At 42.6% G+C, this 25,493-nt stretch overlaps 1 protein-coding gene across 1 annotated transcript in view; it reads right to left on the bottom strand.

Annotated features, from left to right (window-relative positions):
• myt1lb (myelin transcription factor 1-like, b) overlaps positions 1–25,194 on the bottom strand; it is a gene marked incomplete at both ends in the record, with an annotated part of 85,975 nt that extends 60,781 nt beyond the window's left edge. Inside the window, 2 exons of the mRNA XM_080480586.1 lie at positions 23,151–23,184; positions 25,149–25,194. Of these exons, the coding sequence (XP_080336712.1) occupies positions 23,151–23,184; positions 25,149–25,194 (80 nt within the window). The remainder of the gene's footprint in view (positions 1–23,150; positions 23,185–25,148) is intronic.
• Between the last annotated feature and the right edge of the window lie 299 nt (positions 25,195–25,493).

Here is a 25,493-nt window from a genome sequence, read left to right as displayed (position 1 = left end):
TCCTTGAGGGACCCAAACTTTCACCATTGGAAATGTTTAAAAATTGGAGTTTGGTGACCTAAATTAATCAAATGCAGACTCACCTATTTTTAAAAGATAAATCAAAAAAGAAATAAAGATCACACCCCTAAAATCAAGAGCACTTGGTCCCCCCTGAATAAATCTTTAGCGCTTCTCTCTGGGTTCCACCCTCCCCTCCTTCTCTGTCTGCACAGAGCTGATGGAGCACAGGTGGAGCCGGCTGGTGAAGCCAGGGAACCTAAGGAGGCGAGAAACTCATCACGAGCGGGGCATTTGGCAGCTTCTAGGTCATTTGCTGCTAAACACCTGAGGTGTTGTGCACTAGAAACTGCTCCGTTTAAAAATACATAAAAATGTGGTTGTGGTGGTTTAATCTTGACTGTGTTCTTTGTCTTGATTTTTTTTTTGCTGCTATGCGTCTTCTACATTTCTCTGGAGTCTAATTTCACCTTTTTCCTCTGTACTCTCAGCACAAGGGGTTTTCCCACGGTTTCTTTTGGTTAATGGCGGCTTCCAGAGCGGCATGTTCACAGTCCATATTCTCCTGGGATTGGTAGTTTTATAGTTGACAGTGGTCCCGGAATACCAATCCAACTTCATTGTCCGTCCATACGGACGTCCCTTTACTCGCTATTGTTAATGTTTACAGTGTATTGTTCTCTGCGAGCATGTACGTGTGGTTTCATTATGAAAACAACCAACAGCACCCTCTTGTGGCCCTTCATCATTTTCAGTGTTTCTGCCATTTCTGTGTATTCAGTGCATTTCTGGACATCGTTTACAAAACATTTACACGCTGTGTAAACCTTGATGAATGGATGGATGGACGGATGGATATTTTTTTCATACTGACACTTTTGAGCATAAAAGAATTTATGTAATTTGGACATGCAGTATTCTCTACCTCCAAGTTCTCTGTTATTGTAACTGCTGAATTTTCGAACCCTATATTCAGAAAAAAAAAGTTTGAATTTGTCACCTTTTCCTTTCAGGAAATTGACAAGTTTGACGCCTAATCACTCGGCGTGATGCTTAACATCTTAGTCTCAGTCCTTCAAAATAGTCGTGAATGTGGAACGATTGTGGGGAAATTTTGACAAATTACCAATCTTGTAGAATTTGATTCAATTTTAATTATAGCGATTGCCAGGGTGAAGTTTCCAGCAGGCACTGAATATTACCAACACCTTTGTCAAGCTTTCAGAAGTCATTTAAATGACCGTGTGAGCCTGACTGATATCTCATGTTAGTTAATGATGATTGATTATGAACTACCGGAAAAGACACATTTGACTTATTTTCTTGGAACATCGGTAGACCTCAGTCAACTTTATGGAAACCATCAACGAACTGATAAAAGGTGGGCTATGTACTGTAAACACTTCTTCTTGATTCGATTGGATCCGTCCAGTTTAAATTACAATGTGAATGGAGAAAGTGTTGTAAGTTCTGTTTATCACAGTTTCATTCAAACGGGACATTGGATTGCTTGATTGTTGGAGATTTGTGTTTATGGTTACGTTGCGCTTCAGGCACGACGCTTGCGTTGGATGGCGGACACCATGCTGCTCTTGAACATATCATCTCTTCCTGATCTGAACCAGGAGACGAATCAGCTGCAGCTGGATTAGTCGAGCTAACAAATCCATCTTCAGTCGTCGGACCTGGTGGGTTAAAGCTGGATGCGGGACAAATGGCCAAATTCACAAAGCAATATATTATTAAAGGGACGATATTACTGGTGCACATAATCCTGCACATTAGATCTTTTTTTTTTCACCTTTTATGTAAGAATACAATCTGAATTCTTAAAATAAAAAAGACCGTATAGACACAGCTATTGCTCCCCCCCAAAAAAAAAAAAAAAAAAAGCATCATGAAGCTATTTTAGAAGATTTCTAACATTAAAAATGAACCATCTTTTTAAGCATCATTTGGGTGACTCATAGACACACAGCTGCTTTTGGTCTTTTCATGGGATCTGATGAAAATGACAAAATAAAAAAAATGAATTGTGCATACAGGACCAAGTTTTTGTGTCGCATTGTGATACCCGCTCTCGTGTCATGTTTATGAGCCCCATCTCTCCGACAGACGAGGAAGAGGAGGAGGAGGAAGAGGAAGAGGAAGAGGAGGAGGTCTTTTTGACATTGATGTAATTTAGTTGGCAGCTGCTCTGAGAGGAGGGCTGGCCGGAGGTGGGAGGGGAGGGGTGAAGGAGAGGGGGGGGATGTTGCGTAGGGGTTCAGAGGTCAGAGGTCAGGATGCGCCCGGGCCTCGAGCTGGCCCTGAGCAGCTGCCCGCTCCCCCCCCACCCCCCTCTTCATGCCCATGTCCCTCTGGCACGCTCCGCGCTCACTGCACATGATCTGTTATTCCCTTTGATGCCTTTCCTCGGGGAGGCAGTTCTTTAAAAAAAAAAAAAAAAAAAAAAAAAAAAAAGGACAGCGAGGAAAAAAAAAGAGAATAGAAAAATAAAAAAACCCTCATAAACACCACCTGTTTATCTGACGCCGGGTTGTGTCAGAAAGGGAGTTCACAGGCTTGTGGGAGGTAAATAAAGGGGAGAGACTACAAAGGCATGCATGGGGGTTGGAATAAACAATTGACATTGGAAACGGAGTTGCATGTGGATGTCAGTGTAAATTTTGCGTCTGGCGGTATGGAGACGCTTTCAGAGCGTGCTTCTGAAGGCGTCAGAGGTTCACGCGAGGACAGGCTGTGCAGCGGCATAATGGCACTATTACTTTTAATGTGCTAAAAAATGGCAGGCGCTGATGTGGAAAAGACAATACAGCATTGTTACAATTAGGAACGGTTACCAGTTTACTGGTGAAATGCTGTAAAATTTCACAATGTGACTGCTACAATTACACATTTTAATTATCATTAAACGCCTGTTTATTAGCCAAGTTTGAAGAGGTAAACACTACCAAAGATCAACCGAACTCAGCAACGATGTCCAAATGCAACATCAGCCGGTTTTAAATCTGTAAAAATTATGCAAAATACAATCTGAGAGATTTTTTTTTTTTTTTTGCGTTCCATGAGGTTTTTTTGCTAATATATTTAATCCTAATATGAACATTTCACCCCTGCACAGTGCGACCAATAGGCCACACGGCATTTACAGTACTTGTCATTTTCCCCCCACTGCTTGGATTTTGTGGGCTCTTCAAATCTGCTGCTGACACAGCAAAAACAAAGATCCTTTATTCTTTCTTTTTTTTTTTATCTCCATTAGCAGGACTTCTATCTCTGAACTGTAAAGTCGTTCGTCTTTGATGCCATTTCTGTGAGTGAACTCTCCCTGACAAGTGTGGGAGCTCGTGAATCCTCATCTTGAATAATTGGGGCGTTACGCACAAGTGGAGTGCCTCATGTTTACGAGGGCTTAAAGACACGGGCCAACTGTTGCAGTACCGCTGGGAGTCGCGGGGGGGCAGTGCTGAGATTGGAATACAAATGGTGCAAGTGTAACCATATTCACAATTGGCCTTCGATTACCGTTAAAAAACAAAAAAACATTTCCCTAATTCTGACATTTTCAACTTGTTTGTTGAAAAAAATCCAAGAAGCTTTTGAACACATTTAACACATTTCTGCACTAACGCCAATAACGAACACAAGTGTGAGGAGGGGAAAGAAACAGTTATTTTCTAATGCAGCGCTCCTACAATAGTCATTGTAGTCGTACGAGACGAGGAGCGATCTTTGTCCGGCTCCGTGACAATGCTGCAGAGATAACAAACGTATCAGAGCCAAACTGAAATGAACCCCGGGGCTCGGCACGCAGTCGAAAAGTGTACGAGCTAATGACAGAGCTGACAGAACCAACCAACTCTGTTCCTTTCACCCTCAGCCCACACTGCCTTTTTGGCGATATAAAGCTTTCCCATTAAATATGGAAATTTCTGTTTCGGTGACAGATACTTCACAGAGGGGGGTTGATGGCATAGACGGTGTTTTTTTGGAAGGGGAAGTGGCAGATTTTGATTAATGCGACCTTATCTGGTTCTGCACATGGAGGCAAGAGGGGTTCCTGAGCTTGGCGGGGGTGGATGGCTGTACGTTCCCCTCTTCTTCTCCTTCTTCTTTCTATCTGCTCCACGTCGTCGCTCCGTTCTGTCCCCTCACTTGCAGCTCTAATGCTTTATCTTTCCTTTAATGTCTTGTACTCGGACCGTTCCTTTTGCTTCACATGGCCCTCTCATAATTCCGTCTGATTTGTTCGCTCGCCCTCTGCCCCCTCTTCACCTTTTCAGTCTCTTCATCCCCCGCTTGCTCCCCTGTCCCGTTTCGCATTTGCCTGTTTCCGCCAAAGCTGCTGGTCTCGTCTCGGCTACATTCTATCTACAATTTCCATATCCTTCACTTATACCTCCCCCTCCTCTCCTGCCAGGCGAAGAGTCGAGGTGCAGCAGTGCCTCTTCCTCCTGTCGCTCCATCACCACCTGGCCCAGTTCCAATGCTTTTAGTGAGAGCTATCTGTCAAGCTATGAATAATACAGGCCCAAGGCTGGCGCTAGCTTGCTAGCTAGCTATGTGGAATCCAAATGAGGTCTACAGCAGGAAGAGAGCACTTGACTTTTAGCTCGCTGCCACGCTCTCCCTACCAAGACAGGCAATTACTCAGCCCACAGCCCCAGCTGCATTCATGGCAATCATAAACGTGACCCCCCCCCCCCCCCCGCGCGCGCGCGCGCGCGTTGCCGCCACTGCCGCCGCCCTGTTCACGTCTGCACACCCACACGAATACACACTTTGCATGTATAAGCAGTAAAACACGCTCCGTCTCCTGATCCCAACAGCACCAAAATCGTCTGCGCAGAGACACAAAGTCCATACGGCTTTGTTGCCACGCGTGACAGAAAATCCATAGTACTATCTTCTCTGGCGGGGAAAAGAAAAAGAAAAAAAACTAACAAAACAAAAAAAACCAGTGAACATTCAGAAAATTTTCCACAAAGTACAGGGTAACAAATGAAAAGCTCAAAACAGTTTTGACAGTGTTTTCATGGAGGATAATGATGAAATCATAGCATCGATTGTTGGTGGAATACTCAAAGCCATCTACAGGAGAAATGGCACGTCGCTAAAGAAACAAATCAGCAGACAGAAGAAGTTGCACTTGTTTTGTTTTTTGTTTTTTTGGGGGGGGGGGGGGTTCTCCCAGAGACACAAAGCACAGATTTCAGTTTAAATGTTTGATGATGCAAACTTGAAGCCAAATGACTTTCTACTTGAAAAAACTCGCCCAGAAAACCTTTATTTAAATGAACGTATTGGCCTGAGAAGGAGATGTGTGAGTAAATATGAGTTCTACTGACATGAATTGACAACTTTCAATGTTAAAACCGAACTTTCCTGACGATGCCTTTAATCTGGAAAATGCATCAGGTTTACGATAAAAGCTGATCCACTACTTGAATCAATGTAATTCAAGCTAACTTGAACCCAAAAACCTACACCAATTCATTAAATTATTATAAAAAAAAATTTTTAATTGGACTCAATAAATAAACTAAATTCAAAATATTTGAATGAAGGAACAACACAGGAACAAAAAACATATTTATTTTTCAAAGTGAACCTACCTACCATTGGAAAGAAAGCAAGGTGATTAATAAGTGGGATTTTTTCTTATTAAAGCGTGCAGTTTTTAAATATTTGAGAGGAATAATATTACTCCAAAAATTACCTTTGTCTTATATTTATGACTGTTCCCGATGTTAATATGTGACGATATCTTTAATGTTTAACTGCCAAATCACTGCATTGTGTTGTTATCGACTCCTGAACCTTCAGGATATGCTGAATGAATGTACCAGCACTGGCAGAGATCCACTAACATCTGTGGTTTCTGCCTCATTACAGCAAAGCCAACACTTTTATCTTTGCTGTGTTTATCAGGAAAATGTTGTTTTTAGATTTTGTATAGTAGGGTACTGTATACACCCCCATAAATTAAATTGTGTCACAATGCAGAATACACGTTCTTCTTTATGGAGACGTATAAACATTTAGATAAACATTCTTCAATATATATACGTTTTTCAAACTCCAATTTTACAAAAAAGGTCAACTCAAAAATTAGGTAACGGATTTTCATCTTCAACTTTGCTTGTGATCGCAAAAGAAAACTGTCAAAACTTTCGGTCAGTGTAATTCTACCACAAATTGGTGGAAACTCAAGAGACGTGCATTTGTAATAAACGTTAAAAACAAACGAGGAAGTAAAATAAATGGTAATATTTGTATGCAAATCGATGCCGCATCTGTGTGACTTCAATCATTTCAAAGATTTTATCAACAAAATTGGCAAATGCGTCCATTTCCTGTTCAAATAGCAGCAGCGTGGGGCTCCTCCAAGCCGAGTCTCCGCTCAGACCGCACAATAAACATGGAGTCTTTAGTGAAAAACAGTGAGAAAGCAAAAGACACTTTCACATACTGACTTTCTGCAGAAAAAGTGATGTATTTAACATATGTTGATGAGATAGCATTGTTGATTTTTCAATGAACTGCAATAAAAGAAAACAAAAAAACATGGAGTGTGATACTGCACACTTTCACGTCAACTTGGGACAGACCCCGTTTCCATGGAGATGGATAATTTTTGAAAAGATGCATTTTCAGCTTTCCTGACGGTGTAATTGAGTTATCATTTATAAAGTCAATTATCAGAAGATGGATATTTTTTTGTATAAAATCATAAATTTCCAGTCGTCTTGTGTCAGCAAATCAAAAATGGAATTTTTTTTCCAATAAGACAGAATGTGTCTCATAAAAATCCAAATTGATACAGGACCTCACTTATATGTTTGCACAGAATTTCGTTGGGATATGTAACCCTTCCAAAAATTGTGTGGAAACGGGGACCTAAATGATCAGCTTCAGATGTTTAAATCCGACTCACATAGACCTTCAACAAACTCTGCACATGTTTTAGAATATTGGTATTTACTCATTTACTAGAAAACACCGCCAACTGTTTTTTTTTTTGGGTTGGCCAGGACTGTGAAGGAACTCTCCCCGTCAATCTGGGTGTCTATATTTAAGACATTACCGAGCCACAAAGGCCTATTAATCAACCGCTGAGTTACTTCATCATGCCTTATCTGTTGATTAGCAGGAGACACCACGTCCACCTTTATCGCACTTGTTCCGCAGTTATGGCAGCTGAGGGCTATCACATGCATCAGGTATATGACACATGTATGGTCGTATAATTAGCTTTGCACCGAGGCATCCTTAAGGTGACGGTGTTAACCCATCCATCATTGCTTCTAATCATTCGTCGGTGGAGTGTGGGATGTAATTACAGTGTGCTAGGCAACGACAGGCTTCACAGGTAAAAATAGTCGTGCAGAATGAGAGACTCCTGCATGTGTTTCGCATGTGGGGTGTGTGCGAAAGGTGTGTGTGTTTGTGTGTGTGTGTGTGTGTGTGTGTGTGTGTGTGTGTGTGTGTGTGTGTGTGTGTGTGTGTGTGGGTGGGTGGGAAGATGTGTGTGTCTGTGCGAGTGCGGCTGTGGGTGTATGCATGCCTGCAAGTACTGAGGTAATGAGATCTAGTTAGCGATGCTCCAGAGTGTCTTATTAACAAATAATAACAGCACTCCTTTGTTTTTTACCTCTCCTCCCATCTATTATTCACACCTCACAGATTCACTCATGATTCATTTATAGGAGCATCTTGTGCAACCTAGAAACTAAATGTCACCCAAAAACATCACTGTCAGACATTGCTGTGCGTGTTTGTGTCCATGAGCATGCCTCCGTGCGTGAAATCTATCGAAGCGGGCATTTTTTTGTCGTTCACTCTCAAATACGAAGGTCCGTCCGCCCATAAATATGTCCCGCCTCAGATAACCAGTGTTGACAACAACAGCCCAACACTGCTGTAACAAGATTGTGAAAACGGGGACTTCTGCAGTCCGGCGCCACTTGTATAAGCGCGCACAAGTGCAAATGATAGAGTGCCATTGAAATAGATGAGTCGGATCTTGCAGGATCAGTAACGAGGGCTGTAGTGAGGCCATTCTGCCATTCAACCCCCCTGTTGTGAAATCAGCATGACGCCCTGTGTACTTTAGCTGGATTCTCTTTCCGCTGAAATTGCCAGGTTGGAGAGAGGCACTCAGCTGGGAATGCTGCTCTACATGTGAAGTAGGTTGTGTGTGTATGAGGGCTCAGGAGGTGTGTGTGTGTGTGTGTGTGTGTGTGTGTGTGTGTGTGTGTGTGTGTGTGTGTGTGTGTGTGTGTGGGGCTTGTATGTCTGCATTTGTGTCAGCGCACATTACGAGAGCCCGGGGAGGTGTGAATGTACTGTACGTGTGAATGCGATGTGTGTCGGTGCGCTGCCCTTTGTCTCCACCCCCCCTCCTCTTCCTCCAGGTGAAGAGCCTGTTCTGAAGCCTCTGCTCCATTCGAGGGCCCTTGAAGCCGGGCTTGGTAGCACTTTGCCCAGATGGAGGTACACCTACAGCACACCGTCTTTCTTCGAGGCTAACGCTTAATGGGCGATCAGGCAGAAGACACAAGTGGTTTGGCACGAGCCGCCTGCAACGCCCTGAAATGCAGAGAACATATATAGATTCACAATAACAATAGTATATACCGGCTCCCTCTTTTCACTTGTAAAATATAACTTGGCTCGAGAAGCAACTGCAAAAGAATTTGCCAGGCTGGTGACAAAAATCACAGGATGAATATTCAAACTATAATGACGTCCAATATAAAGAAGAGGTTTGGTAATTTAGAACTTAAGTATTATCGACCAATCTAATAAAGAGAATACCAACACGGATACACGGATAACCAGCACATTGGAGGACCATGCAAGAAGAAAGACAATTTATGCTCATCCTTGTACTCAAGGTTTGATGTCAATGCTACATCCAGTGATAAATGCAGCTTCCAAGGTCTGTGTACTTGTGTACCAACCACGAGGCTGTTCATCAAATTATCAAGAAATACAAATATTCACAGAAGCAACACAAAGCAGGAAAGCATTACGACCTACGACCTGCCGGTCACCAAATCGATGCTCCGGTCAATTGAAAACAGAATCTATAATAAAGAGGATTAGATATCGCAATTTCCGGACGACAGGTTTTCACACGCTTTGAAAACTCTGGCTTAAACAGTGACGCGGCTATTTTGTGTATTTTTACAGGTTGACGAGCTTCTTGCTGCCGATCCATGGGTGATGCGTTCAGGTGCATCACGTAACTCCGACCGTTCTTTCTTTCCTTTTTAAATTCGGTTGGTGCGGCTTATATTCAGGTGCGCTCAAAATCCAGAAATTGCGGTAATCATTATTTCACCCAAAACATATTGATTTGAAGTTACAGGTTTTGGGCTGCAAAATGCTCCAACTTCATCAATCGATGAGCGATTTGGGTAAGAGAAGGTATATCTATAAGTCCTGAGACATTTAGTAACTATTAAACAAATGGTATGTTTTCCTTAGTTATTGCATAATCAACCAACCAATGGAGGACCATCGTAAGTCAGGAAACATTCACCAACTGATGGGATACTTGATAAATCACAAGACATTAAGACCAACAAACGGAAAACTTTCCTCAGCCATGAGACATTCAATCAACCATTTCCATACTCTAATAATTCATGAGACTCTCAAACGACCTCCTGCATAAAATCCTCACTTTAATCAGTTGTGACATTAGCAGGATCAGTGATATAACTTCTACTGGTCAGCCTAGAAACCTAGAAGCTTATTAGTCTGCGTTATGATGTAATAGGGTGAGTGCATCATTCAGTCGTGTGACATATTACGGATCAATGACACGGAGTAACTCGAATCCCAATTAGTGTCCGTACATTTCTGTAACATTTGTGGTTGTGGGGTGACGATGTAACAACCTGCAACACAAGCTCGGTACGTTGCTAAAATTAGCTGAGCACGATGGGAACAAAGAAAGCTCTACAGGTATCTGTTTGGGAAAACGTGCAAGAAGCCAACTTTTAACTTGTGTTTTGCTCTTTTCATGCGCGTGTTGACAGCAGTGGAACTACGGTATACTTCCCGACCGACGCCTCGGGACTAAATACGGATTGATAAAGGGAGCAGTTTCTGTGGAGTGACCACAGCCGATGCTGTCCATTTGCTTCAGATCTGCCACTCTTCTCATCCACATCCTGCTGTTGTTACGCTCTTTCACCGTAGATACCCTAAGACTCATTGTACCACTCTGCTGCTTGCTCGCTGCTCTCATATCAGTCTGAGTGCTTTGAGAGCATGGCATAGTAGAGGGAGCGGAGAGGACTCACACTGTGTGTGTGTGTGTGTGTGTGTGTGTGTGTGTGTGTGTGTGTGTGTGTGTGTGTGTGTGTGTGTGTGTGTGTGTGTGTGTGTGTGTGTGTGTGTGTGTGTGTGTGTGTGTGTGTGTGTGTGAGGGAGTAAATAGCATCCCAACTGCAGAGATGGCATTTAAGTGTCTCTCCCTTTGCACTCCAATAGTACTGCAGACCCATTACCTCAGTGCTCGCCTTTGTGTGTCTACCAGCATGTGTGTGTGTGTGTGTGTGTGTGTGTGTGTGTGTGTGTGTGTGTGTGTGCTTGCTTGTGTAGGGGCTACAAATGTATTTCCGAGCTATTCCCCCAATCATCTCCATGCTCCCACGCGGCTCACCCCTCTACCTTTCCGTTCTGATCTTTTTCTCATTCATCATGCTTTCCTTCCTGTCCTCTTGCCAGAGGTCTCTGCTAAGGTGTAATTTAGCTCCTGCTGTTCTCTAATTTCTGCCTTAGTCAGTAGGGGCGTGGCTGGCCCCCCTGACACCATGGATACAATCTGTCAATCATCTCGCACAGCCAGGAAATTGCGTTCAAAGTGAGAGTAATTATTAAGTCTGCCCTGTGTGGGTTGAATTGAACACCCTCTCAGTTCGGCACAGAGAGAAATGTGGCGAGGTTGGATTTGTGGGGCTTTGGAAGTTGGTAAAGCACAAGTAGGAGGGCTCTCCTCATCTCACCTTTTGTCTCATCTAATCTCTTTGGCTTCCTTTTGCTTTAGTCCTTTTTCTTCAATCATCATTATCAAACCGTGCCGTGTCAGACCAGCCGAGCCCAGTTCTGTTCCGTCCTATCGACATTGGACATACGGAATGAAAGGAGAGAAAAAATCTTTATACTCTATATTTTAGGTGTCGTTATGATAATGTAACTTAATGGCACATGTGCAAGGAGCTACAGAAGGAGAAATCAGTGGAGGTAAAAGCAGGAGACTGTTCAGCGAGACATCTGTTTGAATTACTATTTGTCAAAGTCCTTGAAAGGCTAAAATCAACACTGGTGAAGAAGGATGTGGTAACAGTTCCTCTCGCCTTCACTATCCTGGCTGACTTACTGAAAACTACTTTAGAAAACACTCGAGCCCCTGGTTACCTTTCTGTACTGCTGCAAAACAATTTTTTTGATTTATTTTCCAAGTTTCCTTCTCTCGTTCCCGGAACCACATACCTCTGTTTGCCGGCACGCTGCTGAATAAATGTTTGAATTACGTGGATTGTGTCATTTCCACGCAGACAAACACACATCACAAAGTTTAAATAGCATCAAGGACGTCAAATCCCAGGATGCCTTGTACCGACGTTTGCTCGTAAATTCGCCTGCCATTTTTGATTAACATCAGCTGCAATGCATGAGCTTAGCCATCGTAGTCAATCACCTGAGTAAAGAATGACAAATCCACAATGCACAGGCATTGATCACGAGCACATATGTTTGAAGATCCAAAATACACTGAGTGCACATTATAGTATGGACGCTTAAAGGTATCTGAGGACGCAGTTTCCCTTTAATTTTCCCCGCCAAGTTAATGTTGCCAGACGTACATGTGCAGTTATCATGTGTTTGGTGGGAAATTGTTGGAAGCAGTTTGTAAAGTTTTTTTTTTTTTTTTTTTTTTAAACCAAAACTGTAGACATTGTTCACGTTAAGCACTAATTCCCTAAAAGAGCATGCACTCTTTTAGGGTGTGCTTCTCCTTTGACCTCCTCATGAGGCGCCTCTCCCATCCGCTTTGTATGTGACATTTTTTCACAGTTTTTTGTGAGTTTTTCTCGGAAACGGTAAGCCGCATGTTTTCATGTGCTTTCTTGTGTCCGTGTTCCCAGCGGTGCGGGACTAGTTACGCGTCAATAAAAAGGCAGAGAAACGATAATAAAATTAAACGGCCGCCTAGGATAGCAATCTTTGCACCTTGCCACTAAGTCGGGCACAAGAATAATCTCACTAGTGTGACGGTGGGAGTCGTCTGTTAGCTGTTGTAATGATGACCGGAACAAAAATTTAAAAAAATGTTGCAACGCAAATATTCATTCATTTTCTTCCGCTTATCCGTTTCCGGGTCGCGGGGGTGACAGTCTGAGCACTGTCACCCAGATCACAATGCACCATTTAAGAACCTTCCTGCAGGTGGTGAGCCCACGGGAAGGTGGCACCCGGCGTGGGACACGAACCCACTACCCTGAGATTGTGAGTCTCATGCTCTACCAACTGAGCTAGCCGGGGGACCAACTGAGCTAGCCGGGGGGCGCAATTAACGCAATTAACGCAAATAATTTGCACAAATGGCCCAATAGTAAACAGGTCACTACTGCGGGTCCCTGACCAACACCCTCGACCCCATCAGCTCCCCGGAGTGTCTTAAAGTTCAGAAATCCTAGGATTTTTTCCAAGTGGATTAATAAACAATACTTTCTTTTTTCTTTTACTGTCCTAAAGCTTCATTTGGGAGAGCCAATGAATGAATATCGTGTTTTCCCATCATGTCCAATGGAAACTCCATGAATGAGCTCTAAACAAACACCACAGTTCAGAAAAAAAGAGCAGAAACTTGGACCATATTTCACATTTGATCACATCCTGAATTACCTGGATTTCAACCATGAAACTGGAATTAATGCCTCAATGCTTTTGACGCTCTGCCAACATTACTCATGTTAATCCAACTTCCCCAGTACGAACTGATGCGCTTTCAATGTCCAGAGCCTTGGCATTCAACGCTACACATTTCTGACACAAGGCATGTTGACCGTCAACGGCAGCCTATACATGTGAGGCATACCGCAACCACATCACAGGTATTATAGCGACTCTCGGGTTTGGTGTTGGAAGGACGGGAAATGAGAACATCACCAACGTTGACATTGCTCAAGCATTGCTTTGACATGTCGAGATATCCAAAGCTTGACGGGCTTGTCATGCTTTGTTACAGAAGCTCAGGCAATTATAGGACAATATGTGCTCAATTGTGCAACCAGATCATGTCGCGGCACTACAATTTCATTGGGAAAAGGTACAAATGCTGGTAATGCAAGACCACAGATGTGAAAATTGTCGGGATCACATGAAGTGCAGACACGCACAATAGATATCTGTAAACCTACCCTAACCCCCATATGTGGGTGTCTACAGGGTCTTACGGCATTTACCAGGCCTGGGAGGATATTCAAACATTCAAAGCCTGATTGCGAAGCGCTGAGAGGTGGAGGATATATGGATGGCGCACAGACGTCGAAAGGCGTGAGGAAGAAAAAGGATGGAGGAAGAAGGGGGGTGGTGGCGGTGAAGGCTAATTAACATATTAATGACCCCACCTTCCTACAGCTTCTGTCGGATAGTCCAAACACTTTGATAAGTATGCAAATGAGAGCCGCGCCATCTGAAGAGGGAATTAGCTCTGCCAGAGACAGCAGAAAGAGAGAGAGAGGGAGGGAGAGGGAGATGGGGGAAGAGAAAGGAGAGAGGGAAGGAACAGAGTGTTAGGAGGGAAAGGGGAAGCAAAAAAAAAAAAAAGGAGACAGGAAGAAGCAGCAAGGAGGAATGTCAAGAAGAAGAAAGAGGAGGAAGGAAGGAAAGAAGAGACCAAAGGCAGAAAGACTAAACAGAACGGAGTCTCAGGCGTGCTGATGAACTGATATCTTCATGTTTGTTTTAGTTGTCTTTAATTACCCGACGCACTCTGCGGGCAAGCGCGTGTAGAATTAGATGGAGCCTGTGATGGAGAATTTTAAATGAAAGGACTTAAATTCTGGTGCTCGCCGGCTCTTAGATCGATTCGACAGTGCCCGTCACAACCCCTGCAGCGATGTGCAGAGCGGCTTGCGGGGGCTCGAGCCTGGTGGGCAACGCAGGCGCGGCAGTGAAGGCTGAGGTGGACAGCTCGGAGTAATGACCCCGAGCAGACAAGGGCAAGTAATTATAACACAGACTGATCTCACTCGTTCCATCACCGAAGAGAATGGCGCGTAATAAGGATGAGGGAGAGCACCGTGGGCGAGCGAGTGTTCACATGTGGGTGAGACGGAGGCAACGAGAGGCGGGAGGATGTGATTGGTTGCGCGTCGGGCGAACGAGCAGGCCGGGGATTTACGGGCAAGCTCGTCACGTTCCACTATAATATTGAATCATTTCATTACCTCGATCTGCTCGGCCATGTTTCAGCTCTGAGGCCGACAATTAAAGCCGACACACCTCCCTCATTAGGCCACTTGGTAGCTACATTTACAAGAGCGCTGATATCCTGGTGAAAATCTGTTTATAAAACCCAGATATAATAGACATTTACGTAGTGTTTTGAAAAAAAAAAAAAAAATCAATTTTGAAAAACAATCAAAAGAGGAAACCACACTTTGTAAACTTATAGTGTGAGGGAATGTACACAGACGTAGATCCAACATCTGTACATTCAATACTTTCTTTTTATGTCGACCACAACATTTTTTGTGAAAGACCAGAAAAATGATTTGTAATCTTGATTTCTTCATGCTTCACTATCCCTTTGTTATTCAGTGCTGAACTTCCTATAATCAAATGTCACATTTCTTCCTCTTAAATATAAAATTCAAACAGTTTTCCCAATTTTCAAAGTGCAAAACCTAGACACAACAAGTAATGAAAACCTGTTTATTTTCCTTTTAAATGATTCCACATTTGCATTGGTTATGCATTTGTGGGATGAGAAGCGGTATAGGTATATGGGTCGTCCGTTCAAAAAGGATTTTCATATCTTCCCCGCCAAATGTAAAAACGGCTCGTCTTTTCTTTCCTTTTCATTGCCACACACAGTCCCAACAGTCTGGCACCCCCACCTAATGGTGGTCAACAGTCTGCTCAAGCTCCGCTGTGGGATGGAATCCCATTCCAACTGGCATTTGTCTCAAGTCAGCCAACATGGCTGTGTTGGTCACTCTGGCATGGACAGCATGCCCGAGCTCACCCCCCCCCTCCAAGTGTCCAATGGGGGTGAGAGGTCAGGACTGTTGGAAGGGCTCTCCACCACATACAGTAATTCTGGAGATGGTCTCTGTGGGTCCCAGGAAAAGTTATTCAGCTACACCTCGCTGTATTGATTGATTTTTACAGTAAGACAAGACACCCCTCCACAACATCAAGCTACCTTCACCAAAAAGATGGGACTCCCAAGCCAGACCATTCCGCACACGTCGACTCCACCAGCCAAGTGAAGAATCTGGACTTATCGCTGAACACCACGCAGGAAATCAGCTGTCTGACTGGATTTGACAAATTTTGTCTTGGTCGAAACCCACAGCTCTTCTGCTCATCTCGTAAATTCATGTTCCTTGTAAAAGTGACACAACTCAGGCTTAACCGATGGCGTAACAAATATTTCTAAGTGGTCGTGAATGCCACAGTGCCATGCCATATGTGTAAATGTCTCCGAGAACTACATGCACGGATTGAAACCATAATTTAGATGTTTTGAAATGAGAGATACACAAACAAACCAAAGAAAAAGACTTGAGCCAGACCAACTGTTTTCCTCTTATGATTGATGATCTGTTGGCATGAAATGCAGTCATGTTTTAGTTTGGATCAAAACAACTTATAATTGCTATTTGTATCTACATGATGTATATATAAGAACTGTCCGGATGCTGGGATTTGTCACTTTTGCATGTTTGCGCAGATGTTCCAATTAGAGGTGTCAGCAGGCGTGAAAATCAGAACTGGTCACACGTAGAGCAGAAAGCCAGAAAAAGGTCACATGTGTAGGTTGTAGAAATCCTTCATGTGTACTTCTGTGGCCTCATCAATATTCTGAGTCAAAAAAAAGCAAGATTAGGTTTAAATGCCTGGAGAACAGTATTCAGTTCTAACAGAACATCCAAATTAATTTTCCCATACGACCAAGGTTACAGTATCAGGTTATTTTACCAGTCATAATCCAACCAAGTTGTAGAGGCCAAACCGAAGCTTTAAACCCCTGAGATGCTCCACCAGGATCTTAATTGATGTGCTGCCTGCTGGAACGTCAGATGAATACAGTCATTATCTCCAATTAAACATCTTTCTTTTTTATTCATATCCAAAACTTGCAGTATCTATTCAACTCACACTTATCTTTTCCAAACATCCATCCATCAAAAACACCAACACCGTGACACCAACACACCATGTGCCATAGATAAACGAATGTCCATTCTGCTCCTACACAAGTATTGCCAAAGTACTTTCATTGGCCGAATCTAACCAAAGTGTTGGAGGAGCTGTGGGCTGCCACAGTGCAGGGACTTGGCTCAGGGACCAATAGTGGGGAACCCCAAAGGGATTCAAACCTGTGAACCTCGGGGCCTGCTTCTCTAACATCTCGGCCAGCACGGCCCCAGAAAGTTGAGAGTTGGGTCCAAGTCTGTGTGGCAGGGTCGGAGTGTACATTACAAAAGAACCGAGAGTTTGAAAGCAACGGACCAGCCACCTGGTATACTGAAAAGAACATGTTCTTAAACTAACACAACCAGCTTTCATTGGAAAATTCTAATTTTTTGCATTTAATGAAACACACAATCAAAACGTTATACTATCGATACCAATTCCACAATCTTATACCAGTATTGGATCGTACTCATAAAGGATCCTGATACAACCCGGCGAGTATTATGTCACTTAATCCGTCAGGAACGTCAGCAGCAGGTAGGCAAGACAGGACAAGCGATGTTAGTGGTTTGGGGATTCTTAAATATCGATGAGAATGACGAAATGCACGGCAAACGCGCTGCAGAGTTTGGATCAGAACTGTAAACGTGGGTTTCACCACAATGTATAAAAGTTATTGCACTTCACCGAACCAACAATTTAATCGACAATTGATTTTCCAGTATAAGCAAATCATTTTGTTGCCTAAAACTAAACTAACCAAGAGGCCTGAAACTAAATAAATATTTTTCAAATACTAAAGCTAAGTAAAGTTTTTTATGATAACCTTTCTGACAAAAGTCGTACATTTCTGATGTGTGTAGTTTAGGTTTCGTCATTAAAGAGCTGATGCAGCCATTTCTGTTGTGTGGCGGTCACAACACGCCCCGATCAGAATGAATACAATCAGAAAATGAGAGCAAAGTCCTCAGTAACAGCAGCAGAGGACAACTCTGTGTCTCCTTTACGAAGGCAGAACTCGGAGAAATGAGAGGCTTTCCAACTTATCCCCCATACTTAACTGTTCTCAACACTTCAGCTCTAAAGCACACAGTCCCCGACAATCAAATCTATGCGTTCAAGGTGAAATTTTGCAAATCTGTATTGGATTTCCTTGAATTTTATTTTATTTTTTCTTGATTTATGCAAAAATGGAGTGAAGTGTTTACCTCAGCCAGGTAGCCCAAGGCGCCCAGACCTACACACCTTGAAAATCTTTCCATGGTTACAGTTAATGTACATTTTGTACGTCACATTCATTTCTTAGGTCACACCAAGACGCAGAGATCCATCAACTTGTGTGATGGATTCAGGGCTATTTTTGGATGTGGTACTGTCAGAACGACACTTCCCCAATAACACTAAAATATCTGCTCGAATCTTGGCCTTTGTTTGAAATCTGGGGAATTCGTCAGTGTGCATTAACACCATAATTAGCAAAAGCCTGCGCTGTCCTAGTTATGTAAGAGGGCTCTTTTTGTCTTTTGAAATTGGATTACCGCAGGAAGAACCATTTATTCCCAGAAACGGGGGGTGGGTGGGGGGGAGGGTATATTTGAGGGGCATTTTTCATCCTGGCGTCTCCACCATCCAGTCACCGGCACAAAGCTCTCCTTCCCCACTGAGCTCATGCGCAGTGCTTATACACCCCAATAAACATGATTAGCATGGCAGACTGTAAATATGCAAATGACACAGGAGATGTGGAGGGAATGTTTATGCTGTGAGCTCTCAGTCTCGCGTTCCCTCCCTCCCTCCCTCCCTCCCTCCCTCCCTCCCTCCCTCCCTCCTCCACTCCACCCATAGAACGAAAACCATGATGGGGTTTTATTGAGACGGGGGTCTCTCTTAAAGCTACCTTCACTTTTTTTTTTCTTTCATAAAGGAAATTCATCCATGTAATTGGAGCTTTCGGAGGGATGTCTTCACCGGTGATGTCTTTGCTGCTTTTTTTCCATTACGCACAGACGAAGGCAGCTGCAGTGACACACGGCCACATGCTGAACGCGTCGCCTCTAAATGGCTCCACGACGCATTAAAAACAAACCCGTACCGATACCTGGATTTTTGCTTGAAGGGACAATCTGTAGTGTTTTTTGTTGATTTCAAATAGATCGGTGTAGCGAAAGTAGACATCTGATCTGAGAGACGACGCTCATATGTTTGTATTGAGGCACAAGATCCAATTAATGCATCCGCTCGCTGAAACACCAGAATTGTCCCATTCTCATCAATCTGTTGTCTATACGCGCTTTATCCAACTGTGTGGGAGGCTGTAGCCAAATGGGCGGTCCATCACTGGAGCCAGACAGCGAGACAACACTCACACACATTAACACCTATTCAGAGACTCCAATTAACCTACAGTCTTTGTGGTGTGAGAGGAAACTGGAATACACAGGAAAACACCCCCATACACATGTGAGAAGAACATGCAAACTCCTGGAAGCAAATGGTAAAAGCCATTGAGTCGTGCCACCATGCGTAATTCATTTACCTCACTTCACTTCAAATGTGGACTTTATTCTTTTTTTAATTAAATGGCAGCATTGCGTTCTTCTTTCAGATGAATTTATGATCTTCAACGCCACATTGTGCTTAATAGATCCTCAATAATCACCTGATTGAGGTGTATTAATCAGAGTTTTGAGGCTTATTGAACTTCAAATTTGTCAAATTAGATTTTCTCATTGCTTATTATCCCACACGTTTCAGAATGTTCGTTTTTTCTTCTTCTTCTTTTTCTGTAGATATGCAGCAGTAGCAGTAGAAGCAGGCTTGTAGTCTACTTCCTAAATGAATAATACGTGTTGCAGAGTTGAAAAAAGACGAGTTTGGTGAAGCATATTAATGAGCATCATCTGATTTACATCAGATCACCCTGAGAGCCAAACAGCTTAGCGAAGTAATAAAGTAAAAATTCAGGCTAGAAAATTGTCAATATCACAAAATAAACTGGAATTTGACCCAATTAACATAACTTTTCATTCATTTCCATTGCAATTTGCTTGTTGATGCCCAAAATCTGGAAACATTCTGCATCGTTTACATTCTGCTAGGAGCTTATTCACTGATTATGTTTTTCAATGGTTTATAAGTAGACTAGACTTTCCCATCTTACACTGAAACCAACAGAAAACGAGGTCAAGGGAACTAAATCATTTAACTATATTGAGGAAATAATTTGGGCACACTTATTCCGGACATATAGAAATATCAATAGTATCATAGTAAAAAAAATAAACAAATCAGTCTGAAGTGGTTAATATTTGAAAAACCAGCACTTTTGGCTGTAACTTGTCATTTAGCTATATTAGGTGTGTTTAGGTGTTTGTGGACATTGTGGTTGTTCCAACGATCTGATAGTGTGTGAATGTGACGATCCACTTAAAATAGTGCAGGAGCTACTGTTGCCCAACACATATATGTTCACATTCATTTCAAAAGTATATTTAGTACATAAATTACGGCTGTTTGTGAAAAAGTTTGCTACACAGTGTTTAAGACTCGCTCAGTGAGGATATCCTGCGTTGATACGGGAGGCTTTTGTGGTTAACTTGTGTTATTTCCTGTAGGGGTGAATATGAGAGTGTGTGTTTTCCCCTGTGAATAGACTGGTGATCTGTTCAGGGTGTACACTGCATTTATCCACAGCTGGGATCGGCTGCTGCCGCCTGTGAGCCAAAGACGAACAAATCTATATCGGAAATGGATATTTGGAATTGAAAATGTCCCCGACATGAGCAGGTTTCGGATCCGCCTGCAGCCACTGACCAATCCTTATAAGTCAAATATATGTACGTCCTCAAATGCTGCGACTTCATATTTCCATTGTCGTAGTGGAAACTTTCAATCGCACATGCTTGCCGTTCAGTCTTTGATCAGTTTGTCGTGAGTTTTTGTTATTTCCCACCGCCACCTCGTGCATGGTTACGTGGGGGTCACATGCAATAAAGTGCGCACACGCGAACGCACCGACACAAGCGCAAGACGTGTGCGGACCCCGTCCGAGCTGCTCTGCTGCTCTATGCAAAGTCAAGCGTGTTCGCCCCGGAGACTATCAGCTCTCCGGGGAGAGAGGCCATCGAGCGGCATTATCGACATTATAGACGCCTCAGCCCGGAGATAGGCTCCACATCGATCCACTGATTAATTACTATCTGCAGGCAGCAGCAGCACAGTAAGAGAGAGAGAGAGAGGGAGACTGGATGGGGTGGGGGGGGGGGGGGGGTGAAAGAGGCCAAAGAGTGAAAGTGGAGGAGAGCGGAGGATTGGGAGATGAGAGAGGGAGAAATGGGAGAGAGAGAGAGAGAGAGAGAGAGAGTACACCTTGTACTATCTATGGATATCAGCTAAAGGCAACACAGTAATCTTCCAGGTGGAATATTATTTATTGATATATAGGTAGGCAAGGACCCTTATCTTAGCTCCAACCACCCCCGAACACACAGCCAAGGACAAAATGAAATTCACATATTACCGAGGTGGAAACAACTCGCAAAGACAAGTAGAGGACACTGAAATACCCACCCTTGAATTTCCAAACAGTTCATACTCAACACTGTAAATATCCGTGAAAATACTGGAGCTTCTGCGGCATATGCAAAGTAAAGTTTGGAATTAAAATAGTTATCTTGGACTGTGTGTCCTGCGCAGCACGAGTAAAACGGCTTCAGATGGTAAAGCAACATTTTGGATGTTTGAATTAGAAGCACAACAAATTTGGCAAAATAATTAAAATGGTGACAATGCGTTGAGTGAACGTTCTGAAGCAGGGGTGATAAATATGAGGCCAGTGGGCCAAAACCACCAAGCAAATTGCAAAAACTTCAAAGAAAGCATATATATATATATATAAAAAAAAAAAAAAGAAGAACAAATCTCTTAAGAGTAGTGGACACAACACAACTCTGATACTTGAGCTGAGACGTGACCTGAAATGTGTTTCATATAACAAATGGAAGGTTTTGGGAGGTTCGTAGACTCTGTACTGGCACTTCCTGTTCCTGTTGGTCTCAGCTGGACCTTGACTCAATTGCAAACGTGATCATATAGAAATCAGTTAGGAATTCACCAGAAAGCAAAAAACAAAAAAAAAAGATCAATATTTTCCCAAAAATTGTGACGTTATTACCCAGATCTTGATGATGATGACGCAAGAGGAATCTCATTTAGGATTTATCCATCGACCAGATTATAACTGCCTGTTTAACGTTTACAGAGCTACACGTCATTTGTCAAGGTCATTTCAGAAATGAGCGCGGTTGTCAATGGATGCCTATACTATTGACTGAGCGAGCATCTTTACTCAAGCTATTCTGGATCAATGGATCAATAGATCCCAGTTAATCACTTTCATCAAGGTCAACTCATCAACACCCGTCCAGAGCTTGTGTTGCTGAGGGATTTATAAATGATCCTGAAGCTTGTGTGGGGCTCGGTTGGTGGAGTGGTCATCGCTCACTGGGAAGGTTGGGTTGTACGTTTATCAGAAACCTTTGCCAAACCGATCCCAGCTCTTGTTCGGCCCGGCTGTACGTTACTTCTTGAGGTCATTCTATGATGTATTGAGGAAGCATTCACAAGAGGGACCTTTTTAAGTTGTCTGGACAGGTCGTGTCTGGTGAATCGTTCTGACCATTTGTTCATTTAACAAGCGAGTGGACGTTTGTATTATGGACTCATAAAATGTCTTAATTCATTTCAGATGACGGCCTGACCCACTGGTCGTAGTATCTGCTGGTTCTGGACATCTATGCACATTTGTAGGTGAGAATAAAAAATAAAAAACTTAAAAAGACGACGTCCTTACTGGAGCTCCTTGAGTTGAACACAATCGAGCACCTGAAACTTAAATCCTTTCGTAATGGATTGGCACTTTAAATAAATGACAATAGCTCTCCAGCACAAACTAAGAGGCAACTTTTTTCTCGTGACAAAGAAAATCCTTCAAATTTGAAGTAATGCTGCATTCTACCTTCCACCCACTCGACTCACCCAACAAGAACTTTGGAGCTGTAGGCGTAAAGGGAGAGAGAGGAAGTTGTGCTGCTTGGGTAATAAATTGATAATTGACTATCGCGCTAAATATCATCAAGTACATGAACCAAAAACAGAATTATTTAGTTCCTCTATTTGGATGATTAAAAGTGGAGAAACCCTCTTATTTAATATTTCATATGGGTAGAGACTGGATTACCGATAGGGAAGATGGAGTTTGGCGCTTTCTGTTCTGCCGTTATCGTCTTTTGCGATGTTTAATATGTCCAACGGATGAAAGAACGGGTGAGAAGGGTAAAGCGAGGGGTACAGAGAGAGAGAGAATAATAATCTGAAGTATCTCTCTGCGGCTGGAGAAATGAATGAATGGAGTGGAAAAGAGGGGAAGAAGAAAAAGGGACGTGAAAGCAGCAAGGTGGGAATGTGAAAGCACAAAGTGAGAGTTTGACTTTCTTTATTCTGGAAATAAGAAACACGACAATATGCTAATTGTGTGTGTGTGTGTGTGTGTGTGTGTGTGTGTGTGTGTGTGTGTGTGTGTGTGTGTGTGTGTGTGTGTGTGTGTGTGTGTATGTGTTTTCCGCCTGTCTGTGCATTTGCATTAATGCTGTTTTGTGTGTTTAGCCTCTGAAGTGCACTTTTTCAATTTCACTGACCTGAAAAGCTCCGTTAATGCTGGATCCACAGGCACTGAGAGAGAGAGAGAGACAGAGACAGAGAGAGAGAGTTAGCGACAGAGAGAGAGAGAGAGAAAGAGAGAGAGAGATTATGATTACAATTATGTAACATGACTGACTTCAGGATGCTGTATGTACAACACTGGGGATGCACCGATACCGATACCGATATTGACACCAGTATCGGACTCGATACTGCATGGATTACGTTACGAAAAAAAAGTCATTACACCTTTTATATTACTAATTGAACAAATGTGGGGTTACACTTAGAAGATCAGCAGATTTATGATGTGGATATACAATATAACTTCATCTTCATTGCAGGAGCCGTTCTATTTTATTGTTCCTGAGCTTTTGCCCTTTCGATTGCTGGCTTCCTTCGACTACATGACACCTATACTAATATTTGTTTTGTCTTTTTTTGGCGGTGACTTCTTTAATTTCCTAAGTGTTGAACAAATCAACTCGATCTGAAAAGAGTTCATTATTACCTTCACACCACACGAGGGCCAAGATCTCCTCCAGTCATCACCAACAGCAATGCAACTGAATTGAAGACGAATGGTCACTATGTAGTGTTGTATATTCAGTTTCGATGCATTTTCTAAGCAAATAACTTGAAAGGCTGTTAAACTATACACAGACTAATATGCCTTGGCAGCGCTTTTTTTTATATTCAGACTCCTGCAAATCCAACCTAAAAATTTATTTCAATCTTTAACACAAGGTTAGGCTTAATCCTCATACATATTTTAGGCACACTTTGAAAGCATGAAATAGAAACAAATAACATGAGCATGCATGTATAACCTGTCTGATAATAATAAATGGATGATTTAGGAATAACAACCATTTGTTATGACAAGATAGCATTTACGGTTATAGATTATGTATGAAAACTTAACAGCAAATTGCCAAAGTTGACAGAGAAAACCCAAAACAGACTAAAATATACATTTTCAAAAATAAAATTTGTGTATCTGAGGTCATTTAAGCAAAAGTCACCAGGCAAAACACTATATATATATATATATATATATATATATATATATATATATATATATATATATATATATATATATATATAAAAAGGGTATTTTTAATGCTGTCAAAAGCCAAAATAACCAAATTTTTAACTGAACAGTACATAATTTAAAAACTAAATCTGCATGGGATTATTATTTGTTGTGTTGGTTATTATTATGGCTGCTTGAGGAGGAAACTCTGTTTAACGTCAGAGTTTGCCTGGATAACAAAACGCACACCACTCTATCCAGTTTAAAGAAGTCTGGCTTTGCTGTTCCACCACAGTGTGAGCGTCAGAGCAGCTCAGTGACAGCGGTGCGCGATATGATTCCAGACAAGGCTTTAGAGATGACTTCCATCTTCAGCTCGTCACTGTCCGGAATCAGAGGACTTCCGGACCTCAATCAAGACGTGATCGTCACCTCCGTTACTCAGCTCATAGTCTGTTTGATCCACCAGATGTCGGAACAATGGTCATCACATCTTTCCTTGTTTGGGCAAAGACGTGCGGAACTTTCTGATCAAATATAAATCAAGGCGTTCCTTTGATGGGCACCTTGTGTTAGATGTGACAAGACAGAGCTGACCGGGGCTAATGAACAAGTTTCAGCTTTGGATTCAGGTTCCAAGTGACCAAGCTGGGAAGACTTGTACTACAGTGTTTTTTATTTTCATTTTTTAGGATGAGACGTCAAGGCGGGGGATATTTCTTTTCCAACAAAGCTCCTAAAACGTGAATTTTAGCATTCCTGCGAGATACATATGCGATGCAGGATGGAGGGGTAACTGGAGTGTGACATTTTGAGATTTGTTCAGTGGTGTGTGTGTGTGTGTGTGTGTGTGTGTGTGTGTGTGTGTGTGTGTGTGTGTGTGTGTGTTAAGGGGAATGAAGGTCACCCTGAATGGCGGCGCCTGCCAATGCGTGCACGTGTATAGGCGTGCGGATACCTTTGGATCGTGTGCGATGGCGCTTATCGTCTGCATCAACCTCCATCTGCAGGGAAACACAAACAAGCTGTTAACCACACAACAGGCAGCGTGGCAAAAATTTACTTTAATTTGGATACGTGTCCTTTCGGGTTCAGCGTAGGTTGTTTTATTTTTTGTTGTCCCTCCACGTCCGGCTCATTAAACATTTCGATTCACACGTGGTGAATGCAGTCGGCGTACTCGCAGCGTTTAAATAATGTGAGCCTTCAAGTGTGGACTAAGCTGTATATGGTAGAAACGTACCATTAGAGCCAGGTTTTCAGATATCGTGGATCATTGCCTGGTTCATCTACAAGTCAAGTA

The sequence above is a fragment of the Lipophrys pholis genome (assembly GCF_963383615.2).
Source record: "Lipophrys pholis genome assembly, chromosome: 14".
NCBI lineage: Eukaryota > Metazoa > Chordata > Actinopteri > Blenniiformes > Blenniidae > Lipophrys > Lipophrys pholis.
The sequence above is the reverse complement of the archived record's forward strand: the minus strand, read 5'-3'. Positions and strand labels throughout refer to the sequence as shown.